General features: G+C 44.1%; 1 protein-coding gene and 1 long non-coding RNA gene across 2 annotated transcripts in view; one reads left to right on the top strand and one right to left on the bottom strand.

Annotated features, from left to right (window-relative positions):
- The window catches only part of RHOJ (ras homolog family member J), a 61,142-nt gene extending 40,325 nt beyond the window's left edge, over nt 1-20,817 (bottom strand). The window contains exon 1 of the mRNA XM_032111632.1: nt 19,896-20,817. Coding sequence (XP_031967523.1) covers nt 19,896-20,073 — 178 coding nt within the window. The 5' untranslated portion in view covers nt 20,074-20,817. The remainder of the gene's footprint in view (nt 1-19,895) is intronic.
- The window catches only part of LOC116445235, a 37,701-nt gene continuing 33,718 nt past the window's right edge, over nt 20,776-24,758 (top strand). The window contains exon 1 of the long non-coding RNA XR_004240714.1: nt 20,776-20,940. This is a non-coding gene — a long non-coding RNA (uncharacterized LOC116445235). The remainder of the gene's footprint in view (nt 20,941-24,758) is intronic.

Here is a 24,758-nt window from a genome sequence, read left to right as displayed (position 1 = left end):
ATATTTCAGTTCAAACAGGCTCTCTTGATTTTGCTTGCCTTGCACATGATACATGAGCATGCTTGTTTATGTGAAATTTGGGAGAACAAAGGCTAATTTGATCCCACCCTTCCAATAGGTTATATGTTTTTTCAACCCTGAAGCAAAATTCTCTGTCTGTATGTTTTGGCTTTTGAACTCAATAACCTGCAGGCCTCAACCACGTCAGAAAAGAAATGGAAATCTCATTATTACACAGAAGGTTTAAAACTTAAAACCAGAGGCTATATCAACAGCAAATGGGACACCACAGACATGCCCTTCTCCTTGGGACTTCCACTGGATTGAGGATGGAGTGATGCTGTGAAGGTTGTTTTACTTTGCCTGTGCACTCTTCAACCATCACAGTATGTTGAGAGTACAATGGCTTTTTTTGGATATTACTGTAGATTCTTATTTGACCAGATAAAACAGCACAAGAGCAGACGGTGTGACTTTTGAAGGTGAAGATGTGATGTTGGGCCATGTGAACGAGTGTTCACTCCCTGCCCACTCTTCCTCTGGACTGCATTTCTGCAATGACTGTGCCACAGGAATTTCACTGGGCAGTTGAACTTTAGTAGAAAACATTTATTTTAAATTTTGGGCTGTTGAAGGTCATTTAGGCTATTCTGTATGTATGGACTCTGTTGAAAAAAGAGGATCCTTCTGCCCTGAGCTTCCTATTCTCTCTTTCTCCCTGCTCGCTCTGGACTTTTACCTTTCTGCTCTGTATTATTTTTTCCACACAGTCCCTGGCTTTGATGTCTGTAGTGCTGGAATTTTTTTTTTCCTTTACACACCTTATTTTCTAAACCTTCTATTATTTTTGTGAACTTTTGGGATACTTTCCATTTCAAGAGCATTCTTTGCAAGACAGACTTTGTACAGAGAGAAATAATCCCAACTTGGTCTTATAGGACATGTTTTTGCACCCTGTTAGCGTGTGTTTTTAACCCTGCAGTGTCCTTCCCCATGTTCCCCCAGGTGCTGTGCACAGCTCCAGTTTGCACCCACGGGAGTGTGGAGCTTTCCCAGAGCTGTGTGGGTTGCTGTGTTGATGGGGAAGGCTGTCTCTGGAGGATGCTGCCACCAAAAGCAAAATGCCTCTGTCTGCCATCCAACTGTTTCCACACAACCAACAGTTTTAAGGCTTTATCTGCACGTCTATCCCCTGAAGGGAGTCTCTGGTATCCTGCACTGTTGGCTTCCTAAGAGGAAGAAAAAAAATACCTGCTTGGAGCAGACCGTTTGAGGGATTCAAAGTTCCCTGGAGGAATGTGGCCCTGAACCAAAGGCGTCAGGTGCAGCTGATCTCGGGAAAGCTCAGGGCTTACGAGGGGCTGAGTTTGCCACGGAGGGTGGAAGGAAGGATTTCTGGCTGGAACACAAGGCCAGGCAGCTGCAGATTTACAGCACTGCTCTATCTGCCCTGATTTCTTGGATGTGGAACAGTCACTGAGGTGTGTGGAGGGCGGTCGGGGACTTGGCTGGTTAAACGCAAACCGCAGGTTTAAAATCAGAATTGCAGCAAGGAATCATGGCTTTTCAGCTGCTGGATATGCAGGAACCTATATCCTGCTGGGCTGGGATATACAGGAACCTCCAACACTTTACATTATCTCTGTGTGTTCTGCACATGATGCTGTTTTTCCAAAGGCAAGCCCTAGAAAGGGTGGCTGGCTGATGTGGCTGCCAAAGCTCTGCCACACGGGCTTTGCTTGTCAGAAGTGAAAAACACGGCTGGTGCTTAAGGCACTCCCAGAGTAAACACCCGCAACAGTCCCTTCAGTTTTGGGACAGGCAGTTGTATTTAAAAATGCTTCAGTCCTAGTGAGAGAGGCTGTGGGTCAGGGGACTGTTTCCCAGGGTTTGTTTTTAACCCTGTGGATATTTTTTAGGGACTGCATGTGCTCTCCTAAGTTTCCAGTTTGGCTCTGCTGGGGCCAATGATGCTGGCTGGTGTCTGAGCCTACGCAGCGGAGACAATGCTGGATTGTTACAAATGAAACTGGTACTAAACAGCATAGAGGCTTTGCATCATCTGCTAAATACCAGGAATTAAATTATTTTTCGCTTCCACCCTACTGAAGAAAACTTATATCTAAACCTTCAGCCCATGGTAGTCTTGGTGTGCCAACCCTGTATAATTTATGCAAAACCAAAGCAGGAAGATGATCATTCCCACTCCCTATAGGCTGGCAGACAAAATTATTTGGATCACTTTAGTAGGCCCTTATGAGACACAGGAACAGCATCATTTCATCTGTGCCTGAGTCCTTCAGCACAGACACAACACTGAATTGATAGCAAAAGTGTGTGGCAGCAATTACTGCCATGGAGTTGCTCTGGAAAGAAACACAAAAAATTCATTTAACTCCCGCACTCACCACTGTAAGGTAATTTGGACATGCTATATTCCCAGCACAGTTGTAAATTTAAAAATAAGCACAGCCAGGGCTGTAGTTGGAGAGGGACTGGATGGTGCAACTGATCAAAATGTGCTCCAGAACACACTGGAGTAGAGTTTACAAAAAGCTGCCTTTTAAATCTTATGCCTACGATCTATTTCTTTCTGGAACAAAATACGGTGCTTCCAGCCCACAATATGAAGTGAGTCATAGTATTGCCATTCGGCTCCCAGCACAACTGGAGCATACCTAGGGTATGAAGTGGGAGAAATATTTGGCCCAGAAGAAAGCTCCAGAATGTTTTTTTTATGTACTGTCACGACACGCTTAATAAATGGAGAGTATTCTTTCCATATTGCGTAATTCTGACTTCCCTCTTCCTGGGTTTTTTTCAGCAGAACATGCAAGTGTGTGCTTATCTTTAATGAGTGTTTAGCCCAGATGAGTGTAAACATGCATATGGGAAGGACTTTCCTTGCCAAGCACGGAGGCAAATGTGTAATTACACCTGCACAGGGGCTGAATGAATGTATGGAAGGTGGCTGTTAGAGACAGAAAGCACAAGAACTTCCTGTGGTCCTTAGTCCCTTACTCTGTATTTCTGCTGTTCCCCTCAGGACAGATTTCAGTGATCACCAACATCACTCGTGTGGGCATGGACTCAACAGCACTGGGAGAAACAGCCTGAAGGGCAGTAAAGGGAAAGCCTTGTTGCCTAGCAGAAAGGCTATGGGGCAGAGGGTGAAATCCCTGTCCTGGCCATGCCAACGAGAATATTGCCTTCAGCAAAGTGATTTCACTCTGTGTGTATGAACAGACACCAAAACAGAGAAGAAATCACTATGAGCTTGCCAGCTGGGAACTGCTTTGGCAAAGCAAACAGGGTTTAAACCTCGAGCTCTTCCAGGGGACAAATAAAGGCAGGAGCAACTTTTGTGCGCACGGCGGGGGCAGGCGGGGTGGGGCGGGTTGTGGGTAAGGCTTTGGTCCATGACACAGATGATTTGGCCATGATTCCTGCCCTGCAGCTGTGTGACCCTCCCAAGCCAGTGTTTCCCTCCAAATAAAATGTGAATATTGACACAAACCTGCTTTTATGTATTGCTGTGCTTATACTAGAGATTGCTTAGGGGTTGAAGTTAATGTTTGCTTAATATATCCTACTCCTTGATGTTAAATACTGTTACTATTAACTGCTGTGATGCCTGCTGCCCACAGGGCTTTAATGATCAAGATCATCTAAAATAACAGTGGTTCATTTTGTTTTTAAGCATTCAATAGTGTGCAGTGAGTTGTTTAACATCAGGCAGTGTGTGCATTATTATGCTGCGCTCATATATATGAAGTGTGTTTTTTGACCAAACAGCCCAGAAACCTTTCTTGCTCTTGGTAATGAGAGCTCCCAGAATTGGAGAGCCCGTGAACATTTGAACCCTCCAGAGTGTGAAATAATAATGGCCAGCTGGTGCCATTTCAGTGGGGAAAGCAGTGAGCAAATGGCAAAGTTATGAGAATTAAATCTTGTTTATACCACACCACTGAGGACCACTAAGAAACTGGTTTGGTTTGGTTTTAAGAGGATTTCAGAACAAAGGAGTTTCTCAAAAATCTCTGCCCTTTTAGAAGAACATCAACATTTTTCTGTACACACAGGATCTTTGGACTTTGAGTTGGGAGCATATTCTTGAATAAAAGATGGATTGACCACTACTGAGACCCTCTGGAGAAATTAGGATGAGAAAGCTGTCAGGAAATGTATCCCTATATATCTCTTCAAACCTATCCTCTTCAGTTAAAAGGCCAAATTGTTGCTGCTATGTTCATAAGGCAGCCTGGGATGCCTGAGCAGACTCCCTAACATTTAACAAATGGATGCATGAAGTCAGACACTTCTCAGGTTGGATCTACCTGGTCACTGATGGATTGGTGCCCAGAAAACCAGGGCTAGAGTAAGCTGGGGGTGAGTTATGGAAAAATTATATCTTCTTGTAATCACAGGAATGCACCAGGGACAAATTAACTCAATCTTATGAATAATTTCATCACCATAACCTTCTGTTCACTTTGAAATTATAAGGTGAAACAAGGGCTGTATCCTTTTGAACTCAGGACTGCATCCTTTGTGCTGCCACGTTTGCCTATATTTGCTCACTTCAAAAAAGCTCTTTCTTTACCAAGGGTATGTGGATGATGGCAAACTGCAGAGGTTTTTTCCTAGCAAATTTGCTTTCCCTATTGAACATTTTTCTCTGGAGTTTTTCCCACCCCTGTTCCTTCAGACATATTGATCTCCACAGTCTCACTTCTTCCTGGTATAAGATCTGTTTTCTTTAAGACAGCTACAAGTCTGGGAAACACACACCCTGCTGTCCAAGAGGGCAGAGGGAGGTATTTCTAGAAATAGCTAGATGACAAACAAACCACTAGAAGTTCTAGTCTTGGCTACCTTACTGTAAACTCAGCCCATAGATATTTTTTTTTCAGAACTGAGGTTTCCCATCTGCCAATGGGTGAATATAAATTCCAGTAGATGTTAGAGACATCTGGAGTGTATCCATTGCACTCCTTGTGTCAGTGATCATCTCCCAGTTACTCTGTATTTTTGCTGAGCTAAGGGAATTTGTAGCCTTCCCCCTGACTGGGTGGCTGCAGAAATTGTGATGTCAAACATCCTCTGCTACAGCTACCAAGAGTCTCTGATACTGAGACTCCTGCTTAGCACTTGTGTTTCCACAGCCAAGGGTTTAACAAGCCCCCAAAATGAGCCATTCTATAAACTAATGCAGTGGGTGCTGAGGGTGGGCTTGCTGCTGGCCTGCAGGGAGGACCCTGATGTCTGTGATGGGACTCTTGGCCATGGAGGAGCTGGGAACCTTCAGCAGCTCAGGAAACTGAACGAGGGGATTTGAACTTCTTGGGAATCAAAATGAGGGGAGAGGATTTCCCAAGGAGCCCAAAATGTCTGTTTCCAAGCTGAATTTGAAGGGGCTCTCCAGCTCTACAAGATGGCTTCAAAAACCCTGTCCTAATTTTCCGTAAGAGGTAGATGTATTTTTCATCTCACATCTGGCCATGGCCTGAGGTGCCCAGGCAAGAGAGAAAACTTTTCCAGCCAACTACATATTTTTCTACCCTGGGAACAACTCCATTGTACAGCATGAATGCCAAAGTCCAGTTTCCTTCTGGGCTCTGCACGTTTTTTGAAGTTGATGTTTATTTTGCCTGATCTGCCCTGACTTTCTGGTTCCTGTTACTGTTCTCTCCTATTGTCACTGGTGAACTCTGGCCCTTACCAGGATTTTGGTGGGGTTGCTTTTCTCTGAGCAGGTACACAGGAGATTTCCCATGACTGGAGAAATGGATCTGTATTCCCCTGCTGATCAACCTCTTTTTCCTCTGTATATTACAAAACACGGAGAGAAATAAAGCTCATTAATGAGCCCCTGTAATTAACAGGGGGTGCATTGGTGAAATGGCGAGGGACATAAGAACTGTTGTCTTTGCTTAGCAAAAGGCATCTGTGAAATGATTTTGGGGAAAATTCCCTGAAATGGAAACTATAGGTACTTCTCTAACTGTTTATACAAATTAATACAACAAGGAAAGAAACTGGGGAAAAATCCCCAAACATATGGCTTCTTTGTAGTCTAATTCTTTGACAAAAATAAAGCATAGAATTATCAATATATGAATGTTTCCCTGCATGTTCTGCAATATATATAAGGGGAAAACTGATACTTCCTTCTTGAGAAATTATCTCCTGCGTGTCATAAATATCTTTATTCTGATTTCTTGGGAACTTAGAATTTTGCACAGAAATGCGCTAACTAAAATACCTGCTTCTTTGTCTTATTTTATTCACCTACTTGTCAGCTTTTTATCATATATCACACATGCCTTCACTTTAAGGATTTCCTGACTTAGATTTGCTTGGCCCCAGATCCTTGAGCCTTCCAAAACCAGATGAACCCAACAGTCTTGTGTAAGCATAGCCAGCCTTGAAAAGGATTGCCTAAAAATCTATTACTTCTTCCTTCTTCAATCTGAAAAGGTATTTACCACAATTTCTTCATACTGAAGATCGTCAGACTAAAAGCCATTTATTATGGCAACAGGCATAAATATTTACAACCAATAGAGGCTATATCTAATTTTAGGCACCCACACCCACCACGCTGACTGGGAAAGGAAACCAGTCTCTCTCAGGTTATGCTTCCAGCTCTTCTAAGGAAGAAAATCCATTAGGCACCATCAGTAGTGACTTCTCACTACTTCTGTTGGCTCTGTTTTATTTCTTGCTTGACAGCTCACAGCAGTAACACATTCAAAAGGGTTGCCCATATAGGAAATCTGAAATTCAGTGGTCCTCAGACACCCCAAATGAACTTCCTTAGGTCAGATGTAATTCATATTTTTGACAGGATTTTGAGCCCTCCCTGGAGAAGCTCCTGGGAAGGACGGACTGTTTTAGCTCCAGGCTTATGGAATGAATCCCTCCTATCAAACAGAAGTGCCTTGGTTTGTTAACATGACAGACAACAGAAATGCAGATGTATGGGAGGGATCCTGGAGCTGACGGGTCAGAAATGGGAATATAGGTTGAATTTCAAGTTCAAACTGATTGCACACAACCCAATTCCCCTAACTGTAATGGTGTCCTTCCTAAACGAGCATGGCATGAGCTCTCAATCAGGTACTTTACTGTATATTTCCTCCATCATTTACAAGCAGCATTTATGGAATGTGGCCACAGACACCTCTCTCCATGTCCACTGGGCATCACAGCTGAAGTCCTTGTTCCAGTGTCATGAACTTTGGGGACCCCTCACTGGAGCAAGATTGTGTCTGGCAGAGGGTAGATGTCCTTTGAAAACCTTTGAGAGTGTTTGGGCTAACTTCCTTCCTCTGGGAATCAAATATATATGATATTACAAATCAGAAATGTGGGTTTATTGGACATTTATGTGATGACAGAAGTCATCAAAAGAGAAGAGGAAAGAACCCCTCTGCAGTAGCCTGTACCAGAGAGAGTCGAAGGCACAATGAGCAACACTCAGCTCAAAGACTGTTTTCCCTTCTCCTAAGCACTTGCCTGGTTTTGCCATCAGGTTTGCCAAGGCTTGTGAGGTTTGCCAACCTCTTCCTGCAACCACTGCAGCTCTTCATGTTGAGAGAGCCTAAAACCACACCTGAACTCATGCTATTTGAAGCATTTTCATTGGAAATTTTTGTCTTTGCTGCACAAATATTTCATTTAGAGGAAGCCTGCCCTTGGATAATAACAATTGCAATACAGTAACTGTAAAAAGGATAATAACAGCAACCAACTAGAACTGGCCAGGGGATGATAACTCAGCTTTGTGACAACTTCTGAGGTTTTACAATTTGTTTTCATTTTACAATGGAATGAAAACAAAACCTTCAGATATTATGTTTTCAATTTGGGTCTTTTTTGCTGCACTGTCAGAAATAACCAGAGGGCCCTGGACCTCAAGAATTTGTCCTTTCAAGTATTTTAAAAATGCTTCAGCTTTCATGAATCAGCATTTTCTCTTGGTGGGACAGTTCATCAAAAATGCTCTGGCCAGAACTTTTGCTAACCCCAAAAGTTCAAAACTATGAGTCATATCCCCCAAAACATAGTTGTTACAAATCACTTGTTTTACGATTTATGGACCTCTTCTGGACTGTCTGCTCTTAAACATACCTTTCGCCTCCATCCTGTAAGGATGTACATTTCTTTCCCACACTTCTGCACTTCTTCTCTCCCACTTACTTGGGCATATTTTGGTTCTCATGCAGCTCCTTGGCTCATTTGACCTTCTGTAGCTTATGCACAAGAGGCAATGCTGAGATAATATTTTTATGGAATGCTGTGGCAGGGGCTTGCCAGGAAAGAGGTGGCTGCTGGAATGGATAGTGGTCACTGTGGGGTGGTCCCACTACCATCCTGCAAAGCCCTGTCTGGGTGCTTGCTGGTTCTCACTCATCTCAGATGACATTTTCCATGGGGCAGAGCTGACATCTGTCAGGAGGCAGAACATCTGCTCTCGTGCCCTTGGCCCTGGCCAGCTCAGCAGCACTGGAGGGAATCAGAAGAGACACCCGGTAATAATTAGCACCCAGGGCTTGTGGAGCAGCTGCTATGTGTGCAATGTCTGTGGTTTGGTTTTGGACCCAGCTGGCTCAGAGGTGGCTCTGCAGGATCCATAGCTGGTTCTGGCCAGCTCCATGGCCTATGCTGTACCCAGGAAAGCTTTGGGAAGACAATCTGTCTTTCTTCTTCTTTAACATTTCAGGTGGGAAGACCCTGCTCATGAGAAAAAAAAAAGCAGTGTGGAAAATAAATACCGAGAAAAGGAAATGTGGCTATTCATTCTGAAAGCTGGAGGGAGCAGCAGAAAGGGGATCAGGACCTGGACAGACTTTATGTGATGGAAAGTACAAGGTGCTCTCTAGTTAGGAGGTCTTTGTAAGAACTGTCTCATGCACCTCACCAAGACATACTGTGAATGCATTTGGTCAGGGACAAGACTCTCTTGTGTCCTCAGGATTTTCCACCCTGTTGGGCACAGTCTCAAAATACTATTTTCCTTGCAAAATCATTGCAAGATTTGTATTATTATTTTTCCTCTCCTAATCTCTCATGCTCATGCATTTAAATAGAAGGCAGGGGGAGAGAAACCCAGTTGGGAGCACCATATGGAGAGAATGTAAGTTATTGCTGTTCCCCCATTATCTTGGCACAGATTTCCTTTGTCAAACATTACTTCAGATTTGGGACCTCATTTTGTATTCACACTCCCCGTTGCTTCTTCCTTCCTTGGAAGCATCAGGAGGAACTTATGGTATTGCTACAAGGAGCTCTTTACAGGAAAGGAAATAAATTGGGCAATGTGATTCAAATAATGGAAGAATGAATTATTTCACCATTTTAGCAGTTTCCCGTGAGGGACACTTGGGGGAGAAAATGCACTTAACACTCTAAAATATTAAAATAAAAGAACCACATAAACCTCACTCCTCTGGACTTGAACCAAACCGAATGGTTTAGGTAAGTGCCCAGCAGAACTTCAAGTGGCACAACGCATGAGAGAATATTTCTATGCGTGGCAAGGAAAATTCTCCATATTAATGATATCATGAACTGGCTCAGCTAATTTGGACTTCATCCATAAGGCCTGGTTTCTGGCAGATCAGCTGAATTTTTTTTTTTTTTTTTTGCGTATGAACTCCTCTTTTAATGTTGAGTTTGATCCTGTTTTCATGGCTGATATTCCTGGAAAATTATTTTCTTAAAGCTGTACTTCCCATATATTTTTTTAATGAGAGATGTTGCTCCCTTGTATTCCTGGAACAGGCTTAAAATATCCTGAGCAGTAACTAGAAGGTAACGAGATGAAGGGAATTGTGCTGGATTTTTGCAATTCACTGGTACATTACTGGCTACCCAGGACAAAGCAGAGCTGTACTGTGGAGGTAAAGGGCCTTTCTAGGAGCTGGAATAACAGCATGCAAATGGCCTCCTAGAAGTCATTCACCCTTTTGCTGAAAATTTTAATGCAAAGTTTTCAATGAGCAAACAAGCAATTCTACAGTCTCCTTTGTGTTCTTGACACAGCTGAAAAGGTCTATGTGTAGCTGTAACTAAACAAAAATAAAGATGCAGTTTCAAATCACCTCTCTAGAGCAATTTTGTGATTTATATGCAGATACACCACGAGCCCTCAGTGAAGTTTGTGTGCCCATGTGGAGCCATTTGGGAAGTAGGATCATACAGCCCAAACTGTCACTAGCAGTGCTCTCATCCCAGCTGGAATGGACATGAAGTCCTGGGCATTACTGCCACAAGCCATTGCTTGATATAGGCAGCATAAAATAGATGGTCTCAGGAGGCATTTTCAGTGTGAGTTTGTGCCAGAGCTGAGATTCTCTAGTGGAAAGGCCTCAAATTTTAAATAAAAAATCAAATCCCTGCATTTCTGCTGCTTGCGGACAGAGTCTCCAGCAACTGGGCTCCCAAAATTAGACATATATATTGACTTTACACCTAGAAAACCAGTTCTGAAATGGAGCTGGGGGATTGCTCAGAAATTATATGTGTCCTAGATGGGGAGGGTCTGGCCTGTGAGGACACAGCAGCTGGATGGCTGCCAGCTCTGGAGACAGAGCATGAGACAGTTTGTGAACTTAAAACACATTTCCCAACCCTATGGGATTTTCCTTTAAGCCCGTTCTCAGCAGAGCAGCATATTATTGCAAATAGATGCTCTTTTGGTCCTATCTCCCAGGGGATAGAAATTAATGTTATGTTTGAACATGTATGTTTTCCCACTCATTGCTGAAGCTGTGCTTTTCCTTAAAGTCTGCAGAAAGCCGAGCATGAGTAGATACTGTTAATGCCATTACTTCAAAGTTAGAGCTGGAGTCAGTGCCAGAGAGTCTTTAGCAAGCAACGTGGCCTCTGTTTGCAGGGGTTGGAAAGTAGTTCCAGTGAGTCATCTCAGGCATCCTCCTGCACTGTGGCAGGACCTTTCCGTGCAGCCCCTCTGCACAGTCCTCTTTAACTCTTTCATGTGCCTAAGTGTTGGCTCCTGTGCTCATCCCTGGGACTGCTGTTTCCATGAGACACCTGCATGCTGTCCTGAAACAGGAGTGAGGATGTGAGGAGTGAGGATGTTGCTACAGCACTGTGCTGCTTTTTCTCTCTTCCTCCAATGCCATCACCCTCCTGACTGTGCCTCCTGTGCCACTGTGCTTGGGAATATTTTTACAGCTGTCCATCTCCCTCCTTTGGGAAGTTTTTTGGTTTTTTTTTCCCAGTGCTTCTCCTGTCAGTGAAAGTTTTTTTCCAGCCTTTTCTTCCCCTGAGGGTGGTTGGCGTATTTATGGATTCATTGCTGTGCCAGTTCCCGAGGTAAAAAGGCAACTCTGGGGCAACCCCACTGATGGCTTTGCTGCTCCACTGGGCACACACTGAATCTGGAGAACTCTGTTAGCCAAAATAACAAGATCTCATGGCCTTTCATGCCTTCCCTTTCCCTGGGACCCCAAACACATTACTTTGGATATGAGGACTGGCAAGGGGACAGCAACTCCCGGAAAGTGACCATGTCCCCCAGGACCCAAATCATCTTGCCTCACACATGACTTTCCAATTAAGAAGAGGGTTTTGCTCATGGACCTAAATCTGTGAAGGTGAGAGACCTCTCAGTTTGAATGCAAATAATGTTAGATATTAAATAAGGTAAATCAACATTTTTTGTAATCTTTTAATTACTAGACATTACCGTAAAACTCATTTTCCCTGGTACTATTTGGGGGGAAAAGGGAGATGAATACTAGTTAAATAACCCAGTTAAGAATTCATTCATTCACTCCCCCTTGGCATAAAACATGGGATGACAATTCGTAAAACTTACATTCTTTAGTAACATATTCCCTGGCTTAGGTGGAAGACCCATAGGTTGAGGTACAAGAACAATATAACTGGGGAATGGCAAATGGTCACTCTTAAAAGCAAATGAAAAATATAATAACTTGGATTTTTTCATTGCAAAGATAAATAATAATTTGACAGGAGATGTCATTACTGTTTAATGACTTTGTCTGAACAGAACAATTGAAGGAAATATGTTTGCTCTTCCTCATCCCTCGCCATTTCCATGATGTCATTAGGTCTGGCCATAACAACTGGAAAGTTAGAACATAGGAAAGACACTGCCTGCATGGCAAAATAAACTCAGTGATGCAGAGCAGCCACAATGTGTATCAGTAGTGCAGACATCAAAGTATCAACGTTTATCAAGAGAGCAGAAAATGAGAAGCAAGTTTTAGTGGAGGTACTTTGCATTGGTTTAATCAGTAACACCCATTGCAATGACGACTTAATGAAAACACTGCCACATCTGGCAGAAATGAAGTTCTTACATGTCTGGGAATTTGGGTTGCTTAGACTTGTCCGCTAAATTTTTGTTTTTCTTTTCTACATGTGGAGCATCTTCTGCTGTGAAGCATCTGCTTGGCTGCCTGGTCTGGCACCACCCATAAAGTGGCTTTGCCCCCTCATGTGGGTGGCTTGGCCACACGTACTCAGTCAGTTATTGATTTTGATATAGTGGATGTGATTTAGTTCAAGCTGTAGAGATTGTCCTTCAAGGGCCAGAGGCCACAGTTTCATTTTTGGTCTTTTCAGCTGATGTTACCTCCTGCAATGCTACACGGATTACAAAGGGAGGGAAAGATTAGACCTGACTGTCTTGGAGTAGTGGAGAAGAAAAGGGTCATTTTTTCAAATCCCTCCATGTCTCTTTGCAGCAGTCCATTGCTGCGTAAGCAAAATTTCAAAATCTGTTTGCCCATCCATGTATCAGAATAATCACTCCAAAAAGTTCTTTTCTAAAGCTCTGAGCATAAGGGTGCTAGGTTGGGCCAAACTCACAAAATGTCATCTCTGACATAGCAGTGAGCAGCTTTAAGGTAATATGCCATTCGCCAGAGCAAATTTAGGTCTTGCCCTGAACTCTAACAGAAGGGTGTGCCAGCTCATTTCTTGCAGAAGTCTTTTTCATTAGCTTATGACAGCACTCAACCACCCTCATACATGGTTCAACCCCCTTTTTTGCAAACCTTGTTAAAATTTTGTCCTCAAGAACTTTTATACAGTGATAAGTTCCCTGGGTTAATCACATACCATGCAAAGAAATATTTCTTTTTAAGCCATTTGACTTTTCCATCTTTCCAATCCATTCCCTCAGGCCTGTGGCTGACCTTAAGAAAAATCCCATCATTGTACATCCAAACCACCAACACACATTCAAATGGTCTAACTCCTTGTTTAGTATTCTTCGTGATTCCTCTTGCCCTTCAAGCACCACGTATCTAATACAAAAGAATAGACAGTGGGGCTTAGGTGGAATTTAGGCTGGATAAATCTGGATAAAGCAACATGGCTGCTTCATCTACTCCTCTAATTCCTGGCACTGTCCTTCATGATGTGCACTGTAGTTTGCTTACTCTCTACACCCAGCTTTCAGACTGCCAATGTCATTCATGGTACAGTGTTGTCCCCTGCTGTGCTTGATGCACAAGGACATCCGCTGGCTGCTGACACGGGCTGGAGGAATCAGCTCTCTGCATTGAGCTGCTGCAGCTCCTGGGCTGTGTAAAATCAAACCAGGAGTGGCAGCAGTACTAAGAGAAGCTGCATAACAGAGCCAGAGGCAAAGGTAAGAAGCAGCTCAGGTGCTGCAGGCTCATCTCCAGTCACAGCTGTAGGGGCAGGGGACAATGGCGACTTTGTCACCACAGCGCTCAGAGCACTGCTGCAGAAACCATCTGCCCTGAGAAACAGAAAGCCAAAGCACACACCTCTGTCTCCATGGGCTTCAAGTGGATTGTGCAGCCACAGGACAATACAGGGATGTGTGTGAGGAAGAGATAGCAGCGATAGTTATCTCGGGTCTTTGCATACTGAAAACACCTTCAGAAGGAAAAAGCCCTAAGATGCTTAGGGGTGTACGTGGAGCCTCTCAAATGAGTGTGGAATAACTATGGTGATTCAGGCAAAAGGCATCTTTTTGGTATAAAGACTATTCAGGCTTCCTGGATGTGAAAAAGCCTGAGGATCACTACATCACCTCTGACTTATGTGACTCAGGACACAGAATTAAATCTTCTGTGGGGAGACTGAGAATTAGTGGTTCTGTAAAATTCATCCTCAAAAAATCCAGCCGTGAAAACCTTTGAATTGCACTGGTGGGTTTCTGTTGTGTTGTCATGCCTTGAACATTTCATTGAGATCCCTGGTTTATTCTGGATGAGGCCAGGAAGATTGGCAGAGAAGTCTTTTTAGCTCCTGAGAGGCAAAATGAACATAACTGTTCAGTGGCTGCCAGTTTAAAGAGCCAGATCTTAAAAGAGTCAATGGTTTCTTGTCTCAAGGATAAAGTTCAAATCTGTGTGATCAAAATTGGATGAACATTAAAAGGAAAAAAACCCCACTGCAAATATCCATGCAAATAAACATTACAGCTCTCTTTCAGTGCTATTTATATCTATTTCAGTTTAATGACCCCAAACATTGTATGAAGAGTTTCTCTAATGTGCTACCAAGACTGTTTGTAGGAGACAACTGTCTCAAGAATGTGGTAGTGTGAAGACTCCCACGGCAGCACCCATGCAGAAATTGCAAATCTGCTTGGGCAGTCTCTTCCTGTTGGAGTTTCCACAGGGAAAAAAAAGTGATGCTCTGGGGCTTAAGTTATCACATATGCAGGGTGGCAAGCAAGGATGGGTTGAAACCAGTGTGCATTAGCAATCAATTAAAAACGGCTAGCACACCAAAAGTGTGGACAGATGTCCTCTCATGCCTGTAGCTGGAGAAATTTGGGATGTTAGGGTTCCCACTGGCTTTCTGCCATGTCTTGGCTGGTGGCTCCTGCCCTGTGGGGAGAGGCTACAAGGCAGAGCTGCCTGGTGCTTGGCCTGTCTCCCTTGGGTGCTCCTGCCTGCCCCAGGACAGAGAGCAACCAGCCATGGGCAGTCCCAGGATCACGGATAGCCCACTTCCAACTCCTCTCTTTCATGGGAGGACACGAGGAGCAGGGATTTGGGTCAGTGCTGTGACATACAGGCAGCCTATCTGCGGATTTGCACAGGTACAAGCTGCCTGCTCTGGGCAAGAGCAGTAGTACTGCTCCTATGCTACTAAAAATTCCAGAGCAGGAGACTCTCCCTTCTTGCATGGCTTGTCTGGCCAGCACGGTTGGGATCACTGCTCCGTCAGACTGGTGATGCTCCAGCCCACTTCAGTGCAAAGTCAGACAGATTACATTGAATCACCACTGAAGAACAAAAAATGTGTCTCCTAACAGTAAGTAATGTCTCTCTTCTTCTATATTGCTTTTCATTTACAGAGCCCTAGCCAGGGCTGAGCTATTCTGTATGCTATTAATTAGCTGATCACATGCCAATGCTAATTTTTTTCAAATGGGTTCACTATTTATAAATGTTCACCAGTTTGTGCCGACACACGAAGGGAGGGAGGGACATATTTACACCATCTACTTTTTGCAGATGCTTTGCAGCTCTCCATTGGAGGGATTGACCTCTCTCATTTACCAAAGATGCAACTTTGGCTCCTAAAGCTGTTTGTATAGTATTCATCTCTGTTCTATGCCTGAACTAGAGTTTGACTCACAACCCTCTTCCCCTCAGACTTCAGCCATCTAATGAGTCCAATCACCTCTGTCTGCACAGTGGGCCAAGTTAGTTGCATGCCATTGTTACTGCTCCTTAAGCATGGAGAGGTTTTTTTACTTACAAGAAATGCACTTTTGGAATGGAATGGAATGGAATGGAATGGAATGGAATGGAATGGGATAGAATAGAATAGAATGGAATGGAATGGAATAGAATAGAATAGAATAGAATAGAATAGAATAGAATAGAATAGAATAGAATGGAATAAAGTAGTTTCAATTGGATGGGGCTTACAGTGATCATCTTGACCATTTCAGGGCTGACCAAAAATTACAGCACATCATTAAGGGCATTATGCAAATGCCTATTAAACACTGAGAGCCTGGGGCATCCATCACCTCTCCAGGAAGCCTGAATATAAATTTTAGGGCGAATAAATTTCATGCTAAAAATTGCTGTGTTTTCAGGCTTCATGAATATAAAATTGGATGCTCAGTGGCTGCCTAAGTAACAAATAAACACATTTTTCTTCTGTATTTCACAGAGCAAGCCAGCTAACTTTGGTACTATTAAACCAACTCTGCTAGTAGTTGAATTGAATTTTTTTGTTGGTCCAACCTCAGCCCTAAATAAACATTTGTAACCTCACATAGCTAGGCACAATACAAGTCACCCTGGCTGAGAGACCTTTGCTCACGGAAAACCAGCATTTGATGTTCAAAAGACGGAATGGAACCAGCATGTTAAAGCATCTACTCACTATCCAAACAGTCCCCATTGTTACAGTTATTGCCAGCAATATCCTGTTTGTCGCCGGGATAGCACTTTGGTTCTCCTGCCCTAGAAACAGCCATTTGCCTTGTGGCTAAACACTTCCAGTAAAGGACTTGGAAATTCACCAAAGCAAGGAAATGTACTTAGGGCTCTGGCCTCCAGCAAAACCTCTTCAAAATGCCTTGAGAAATAACCAGACTCATAAACTTCAGGCATCCAACGAAAGAAACCATTTTCACATCCAAGAAACAAATTTGCCCTCCCCATCTGTCTGGCATTGCGCTGATCCTACTCTACACCCATCACATCCCAACCCTGGCAACAGGCCCTGAAGAAATTCAGTTTTGTGGACTGTGGGTGAAATCTGTGGCAGAGTATTACTGGTGTGGAGCTAATAACTGGTCTGGACTTTTGTACAGTGCAGCTGCACACGTGGTGAGCCACCAAGAGCTTTTTGTGCCAGGCACCACCGCATACAAGTTGTAAATGCTGTGTGAGCTATCTGCAGGCATATCTGCTCCTTCCCTGGGTGACATTCAGCTACTGCCTTTGATTTTCTTAGAGGCAGGTTGGGCTGAACTTTTATAAAGTGGTTTCAAGCTCTTTCATGTGAAAGGCACTGAATAAGCACTGTGCTGATCTAATTCTGCTGGAGCTCAGCTGTTTTCTTCCCCTAGACCACTCCTGTTTCTACATCCACCTGCTTCGCCTGCTCCACGAGCAGCTGACCAGGGAAGGAAGGAAGGAGATGAGATGCAGCAGGGCAAGTGCACAGAGCTGGTGCTTCAGGGCCATGAACAGTTAACGCCTTGGCCACGGCACTGGTGCAGCTGGAGCTTTTCCCAAAGCTGGGCTGGAGAGCATCACTGTCTCCCCCGAGTTGCTGGAGTCGTGGCAGTGAGAAACTGCTCTGAGATCACCACTGGAATCCTCGGGTTTTAATGCTTCCCCTCCCCACCCCCTACATTTTCCATTAGAAAGAAGTAAATTGGTAAATGCCCCGGGACTCACAACCAGGCTGTGACCTGGTGAGGCAAGAGGAAGCCCTTGCTAACACACCACTGCTGGTAATAATGCCTGGGTGGAAAACCTTCCATGGAAAGTGAAGCTTTACAAACATCTGCAGCAATTAATTGCTTTTGAGCATTTCCAGCACAGAAATGAACCATTGAATCTGATGTTTTCAGCTTGTTTTCAACTGTTGAAACAGTTGTTTTCAGCAGTGACAAGAGCAGGGGTAGACAAACCAGCTCCCTGGGGTAAATTCAAATGGCATTTTCCAGAGACTCCTACACCCTCCATGATCTGCCCATGTATGCAGCTTTCCCATCCCAGTGCTGTGCGGCCTGTGCTGTTGTTGGAACCCTGCAATTTTGTAGTGAAATCAGCTTAATAAATGATAGGATCCTCAAAAAACTGAAATTCCATTTTTGATCAATGCTAGTTTTGACCACTGCCGCTGGACAGGGATTGCCTCAGAATAGCATGTTCATATACAGAGCTATTTTTTCCCCCTTATCTTTATGACTTTTCTCATTGAAAATACTTTTAGTTTATATTTATGTGCTATAGTAGTTAAGAAGACAGATAAAAATAGCTGGAGATATTTTAGAGGCTAAATCTTCAAACCCTGAAAATGAGGCTCAATATAAAAGTGCCTGCATGCTCCTTTTACCCCAAGGAAATCAGGATTATGCTCCTTCATCTTCCCATCCTTCTCTTAGCCCTCATATCCCCTCAGTAAATTTTGAGCCCACTGGCAATTTCCACCACTCTGACAGGAAAGGGAATCAAAGCAAGTCCCTGGGAGTTGCCTTTAGCTGGATAGGGAGGAGAAGCTCAGAGTAGTGCCCCCACCACGTGCCAGCCTGCCTGGCTGGCATCAGTGCCCTTGTGTGTGCACAGCCCCCATGGACATGTGTGTGCCCCCAGGCTCACACCAAAACCACCAAGACTGATGCCCACATGGTCTGGCACCAGCTGTTGGATGGCTTTTTCCATAGGCAGAGGTATTTGTGGGGCAAGGAAGAGAGTGGGAGAAGGGCAGGGGGTGCTGGGACCAGCATTTTGTGAGGGATGAGCAGATCTGAAGTTATCATGGGAAAGTGGGTGCTGTTGCAATATCAGGCAGCCCTTAGGGATTTTGGCTCATGGCAGTACATGTTTCCAACAGGCAATATTCTGCCCTGTATCTTGTCTGGGGAAATGTTTTTTTCCAGAGTGATCACTCAGTCTCTCTGCTGGGAAGGGAGGAGGAAAGTGAGAGCTGCTTGCATTAGAAGTGACGCTGCCCACTCTTGTGAAGGAAAAGGTCTTCACATTTCCATGGATCAGATTCTGCAATTACACAGCTTTCTTGTTTGGCCAGTTCATCTGCTAAACCTGACATGGAGCCAGAATGCAAACAGGGATTTTTCCCATTACAGAATACCAAATCTATGATAAGCTATGCCATGAAAATTCAGTTTTTAAGGAGGTGGGGAGAGAATGAGGGAAACTCCAACTGCTGCTGCAAGATAAGCAATGAGTTTTGCAGTGCTTCTAGAATCTGTGTGTCAGGGATCTTGTAAAAAAACCCCATAAGCCAAAGGAGCACTGTGAGAAGAAAAACAGTAGAATTTGGGATAGTAAAATTTAAGCAGATGTTTGAACACCAGTTTTAGCCTATGAAACATCTGCGTGATAACTTTGGACACAGCTGGATAAAGTCAGTAATTGCTATAGAAAGAGGCCTGTGAATATTGTAATAATCTGTAGGTCTGTTCTGCACAGCAATGCAGAATATCATTGATGATCTTGATTATGTTTGTATTTTTTTCTTATACTACAGATACCCCTACTATAAAGTATTCAAATCAATCACCACTTCTGCGTTTCACTACCATCTAGTTGTAGTATTAAAATCTATTTATAGATGGAGTAACAAATGTCTCTGAAAGGAGAGTTACATACTGACAGTTTGGAAGACGACTATGCTGGTTTTCTCAAAGATCAATCCTTAAATAGGATATATTCTCAAAGATTATTCCTTAAATAGGATATAAATATTGTAATTTATGCATCATTTGCCACAAGGGACAAGATAGTGATAGCATATATTTTTATGTATACATATATATAGTCTTCCTAACTGCAGACTGCAAAGTTCAGAACTTCAAAAACTAACCAAGAATACAAATTGATAGAGGCTGAATTATATTTGTTGTCCCAAAACACAGTAGATTTAACTGCACCCCTAATGCTTTTTATTCGCCAAAAACAAGACAAAAATCAGAAGCAAACAAATAAGTTCTCTGAATAAATCCTGCATTGCCCCAGTTTTATGAGCTGCCATCTAAGCTGCCTGGCAACCATCCAGGCCTGAATGACACTCCTGGACGAGAAGTAACCCATGCATCCCTTTTGAACTGTCCTCTCCTCAAGCTTCCTTCACCTCCCACCTGGCTGTCCTGCCGCTCTCGATTAATTTCTTTTAAAGCGCTTCCTTACCTGCATAGTGGTCAAACACAGTGGGGACATACTCCTCTGGGAAGGCATCATTGGCGTAGCTCATCAGCAAACAGGTTTTCCCAACTGCACCATCCCCAACCACCACGCATTTTAGCATCTTCTTGGTGTTACTCCTGCTGCCGTCAGTGCAGTTGTCATTTTCCTCCTTGCAGTTCATTCTTGCTGCTGCTGCCGCTGCTCTTGCTGCTCCCAGGACTTCCAAGTGCACATGAAGGAAAAATGAAGTGCGATTGTATTGACTTTTCCTGAGTTTGGAGAAGGAGGGGGGTGGGGGGGAGCAGCAAATCTCAAACTCAGGAAATCATACTAATGTTTCCAGGCTGTCACAGCCGCTTCTAACAGTTACCAGATCAGTCAAGAGGATCATCGAGGTGAATAAATTAAACACATGGAGAGGAATATCGTAAAATAAAAAGTGATCTGTCCTTTTTCGTTTGTCCCAGTCAGGAAATCCTCATCCTGCCCGACCGTTCTCAGTCTTTATTGCGACTTCAAAAATATCAGCAGCCTGCGGCTTCGATCCGCGTCTCCCTTCCTCCAGCCTGGCCGCAGGAATCGGGGACTCCTGTTAAATCCACTCCATTTTCCATTTCATTTCTAACATGGAGGAGAGTCTGGAGGTTTTTAATGGAGTTTTTCCTTTCTTTCTCCAGCTTGCTGTGTGTCAGGAAATCATGGGTTTCCTGCTGAATTCCATATTAGGATCAGTGGGCTTGTGAAGGGCTGCAAACAATGGGAGCTCTGTGTGTATTTGTACTTTGGAGGAACTCTGCCAGGACATGGAGAAAGGAAAACACTAGAGGTCCCCCTGCAGAATGAAGTTTTTTAGGCTCCCTGCTCCATCCCGCGCTCCAGCTGCTCTCCGGGCTGCCGGCACCGGGACCGGCGAGGAGGATTTGGGAGAATACGGAATACGGGAGTGTGGACACACACGGCCAGGCGGGGCACGGGGAGGCTGCGAGCTCTGCCCCTGTCCCAGCGATGTCTGCTGATCCCAGGCACGACCTCCTCTCATCTCAAATAGGTATTTTCTCCCATTTGGGAAAGGGAAAGGGGGAGGTGGAGAAGAACAGAGGAGGTATAGTGGCTAGATAATGTCAACTTTTTATCTCTATAGCTCTTTAAAGTATTTGCTGTAAAGAATAAATAACTGATTTTTCAGTTCACACACTCAGAAAGTTTCTCTTGCATTTCCCCTCGTCCCCCCCTTTCCACCCTCTCCCCAAGAGAGACAGATTTCCCCCTCCTAATGTAAATACGTAAACACAGATAGAATAAAGTGGAATTAAGAGTTAGAGAAATTTAAAAATTAAACAAACAACCCCCTGCACAGTAGTCTGTGAAAAACTAGCTTTGAACTGCATGATTCCTGCCCCCTCCTCTGGTTTGTTCTGGTGCTTCACGTGCCTCCTAAGCCTTCTCCCCATTAAATACACAACAATCTGCATGTACATGAAGAGCAAAACTTCCCGCTCCTTGCACAGGAAAGATTTTGCAATTTCCAGCAGAAACGAGCCAGACATTAACAGAAACCCCAGTGCAGCAGCCCAGCACATCCTGCTGGCTGCATTTCCCTTCCACGAGGCTCGAAGGCTTTGAGAGGGGGAAACATCCCCCTGCTGGCACTCCAGTGGTGATAAACGCTTCCCCTGCCCTGCTCACACCTGGTGAGAGATAAATGCCCAAAAGTACACAAGCTTGGGGCAGTGCACACCTGGAAGTGCAAAGACCAACACAGCCTTAGAAAGGAAGTCTTTTAGCCCCAAACTGCATGAGTAAAGACAAACACAGTCATAATAATGAAACTCTGTGGTCCCAAAATGTGTGTCCTTTTCTTGTGGTGAAGGGGCATGGCAGACCCACCTGCAACCTCCCCTGGACAGGCTAGGAGTCTGTCAGAGCTCTTCAATGATCTGTACTGGGTCAGCTCTGGACACCTTTCCCAGGAGGTGGTAGAATTATAGAATCCTGTAACAGTTTGGGTCAGAAGGGTCCTCAAATATCATCTAGGTCTAATCCCCCTGCCATGGGACACCTTCCACTAGCCCAGCTTGCTCCCAGCACCATCCAGCCTGACCTTGAACACTTCCAGGAATGGGAAATGGATAAAACATATGAGCAAGGGTGAACAAGGTTTATCTGGAGAGCTCCAGGGAGCTCCTCTCTTTTTTGCTGTCTCTAAGCAGGAGTCTTAGTCATTCAGTAATTTGTGCCCCTTTATCTTCACCTTATTCATCCCTCCCTGCCTGCTGATAACAGAGATCTTATCAGGCAGTGTTAGGCCCAGCAGGACACCTGCCATCAGGGGCATCACTAAGGTGTTTCCCAGAGTTAGGAGATCAGGTGCATCCTCTTAGCTTCAAACTGCGGCCCAAGGCTGAGCTTCATCCAAGAAAACTTGTGAGCTCTGGGCATCAGAACCCCCATTCTCCAAGCATTAGCTCTGCTGATCATTTCCACCATCAGCAGCCTGGCTGGGTCATCCTGAGGTGCAGCACATGTTAAAGGGATTTATTCTTTAAGCTTATTTCTGGTTGTAATTGAGGTCAAACTCCAAGTCTGTGCTCTGTTTGGTGACTGTGCAGCTGAGTAGGTACCAGCACCCTGACACCCTCTGTGCATTTGCTTACCAGCCTGGTGACCCTGTGGGGAAAGTTTGCCAAATATGTAGGTGCATGCTGTTGCAAGGGAACTGCAGAGCCTGAGGAAGAAAAACATTCCACCAATTCATGGTTCAGCTCCCCACTGCCTCTATCAGACAAAAGCAAAAGCTATCTTGCTTCCTATTTTACACAAGCATAATCTATCTGCAAGCTTTTCAAACACCAGACAAACTCCAGTTAAGGCAAGATTTAATGCTACTTGGGCCACATTTAGGCCTGCAATAAAATCCCCGTGGATCATTCCTCCCTGATCAAAAAGCTGGGCAAGACTCAGCAGGACTGTGCCCACCTCCACTTTTTTGCAGGAGGTTGAATGATGAAATTTCCTTGCTGTTTTTCTAGAGGGTTTAAGTGACTTTATTTGCTCTTCCCCTTTTTAAAAAGGATCTTCCAAAATGTAAAGGTTTTCTCATGCTATCAAGGGCTGAACTGGAGGATCATAGAATCAGAGAATCCCAGAATCATTAAGGTTGGAAAAACTGTCCAAAATCGAGTCCAACTTTTGCTTCATTATCACATGTCAACTAAATCACAGCACTGAGTGCCACATCCAATCACTTCTTGAACACTTCCATGGGTGTTCCACCACCTCCCTGGGCAGCCCTTTCCAATGGTGCACTATCCTTTCAATGGAGAAATTCTTCCTGAATTTCTTAGGTCTTTGCAGACCCTCCCAATTCTGAGCTCTGATGCACAGGACACTTTGTGGGGAACCAGTTTTAGTTAAGATGCATCAGCCTTACATCGCTCAGTGTGAGTAAGGGAAGTGCAGCCATGAAGCTAGAGCCTAACTGATGGATGGCCTGGAATAAACCAACAGGAGGAGTTTATCTTGAAGGTGAAGAAGGCTGACATCTGACCTGCAAAACTCAAACTCAGTGCTACAAGTTTGCTTTACCTGTACAGGTGATATGTGCAGCTTTAGAGGAGTTATGATAAAGTTATAAAATAAGAATTGTATCCAGACTAAAACCACATGTTTTTTTAATCTCATGACTTTAATTTAGTTTGGCACCATTTAGATCAGCTGGATCAAAACATTTTAAGAGCTGGTTTAGATTCAGCGAAGTTTGATCACATTGTTTTACACCACTTTACTCGGGGGACTGAGAGAGTGTTAACCCCTCTGCTACTCTGGGGTTGTATCTTTTACTTGTCAAGTTGGCTCTGGTTTTGCTGTGTGAATTAACAGGCCAGACCTCTCATCTGGCAAAGCTTGAGGCAATGCTGTTGCATTTTACAGAAGATCTGTTGACCTGCAAATGGCAAGTGGCAATTCTATAAGTTAAAACAGACCCTTCTGCACTGCTGTACAAGTTCCAGCTCCTCTAAGAACACTTCTGAACAACAGAGCTGCCTTCAAGCCCCAGACTGGAAGTCACAGAGTTATTGGTAATCATTAGCAAAGGTCAGAAGGTCTAATGATTTAGTCTAGATCCAGGGCTTTTTTTTTGCTATTTCACTAATCAGGTTAGAATTGGTCAGATTTTTTCCTAAGATTTCAGTCATTACCATCCCACAAATCCACAAAAGTAAGAGCAGGCTGGTTACGAGCCACATTTTGGAAAGACATGGCTGAAGCAAAAAAAAAAAAAAAGGTAAAGCCAACAAGTCTGAACGCTTAGAAATCTTGTTTAAGTGTGTGTGGTTCTCAGGCACCCAGCCCAGTTTGTTTCCCACTGATTTTAAAAGCTTCTAGCCAAGGGCACCACGGCACAAACAGACAGGGGCAGGTGCTGTGAGCACTGTGGAGTGAAGATGTCACCTGAGGCACTTCCTAGCAAAGTTTCTCAAGCAAACTCTGCTCTAGATGAAGTGCCTCTGACCTTTTGTTAATTAATGAATTTACTGGCAGCTGATCTATTCCTAAGACTGCAAGTATCTCCAACTCCCCCGTGCTGTGGGGATGCGCCAGCTTCATGTTCAGGTCGGACAGGGGGTGCCTGGCACTTCTTCCTTGGGGATTAGCAAGTTCAAGGCTGGTGCAAAAAAGTTAGGTGAGAAGATCTGCAGGACATAAAGTCCTTGCAGGACTTTTTAATTAGCTCTGCAATTAGCAGTATCTTGGCCAATTAACGCTATTCTGTATTTCTCTGCAGGCTTACAGGGGGAAAAAAGGGATATGATGCTCTGTCATGCTCTCCTTGCTCTCTTACCATGGCCAGCCTGCCATTCCCAT

Source organism: Corvus moneduloides, chromosome 6 (genome assembly GCF_009650955.1).
Source record: "Corvus moneduloides isolate bCorMon1 chromosome 6, bCorMon1.pri, whole genome shotgun sequence".
Lineage (NCBI taxonomy): Eukaryota > Metazoa > Chordata > Aves > Passeriformes > Corvidae > Corvus > Corvus moneduloides.
This window is presented reverse-complemented; position numbering and strand designations above follow the sequence as displayed.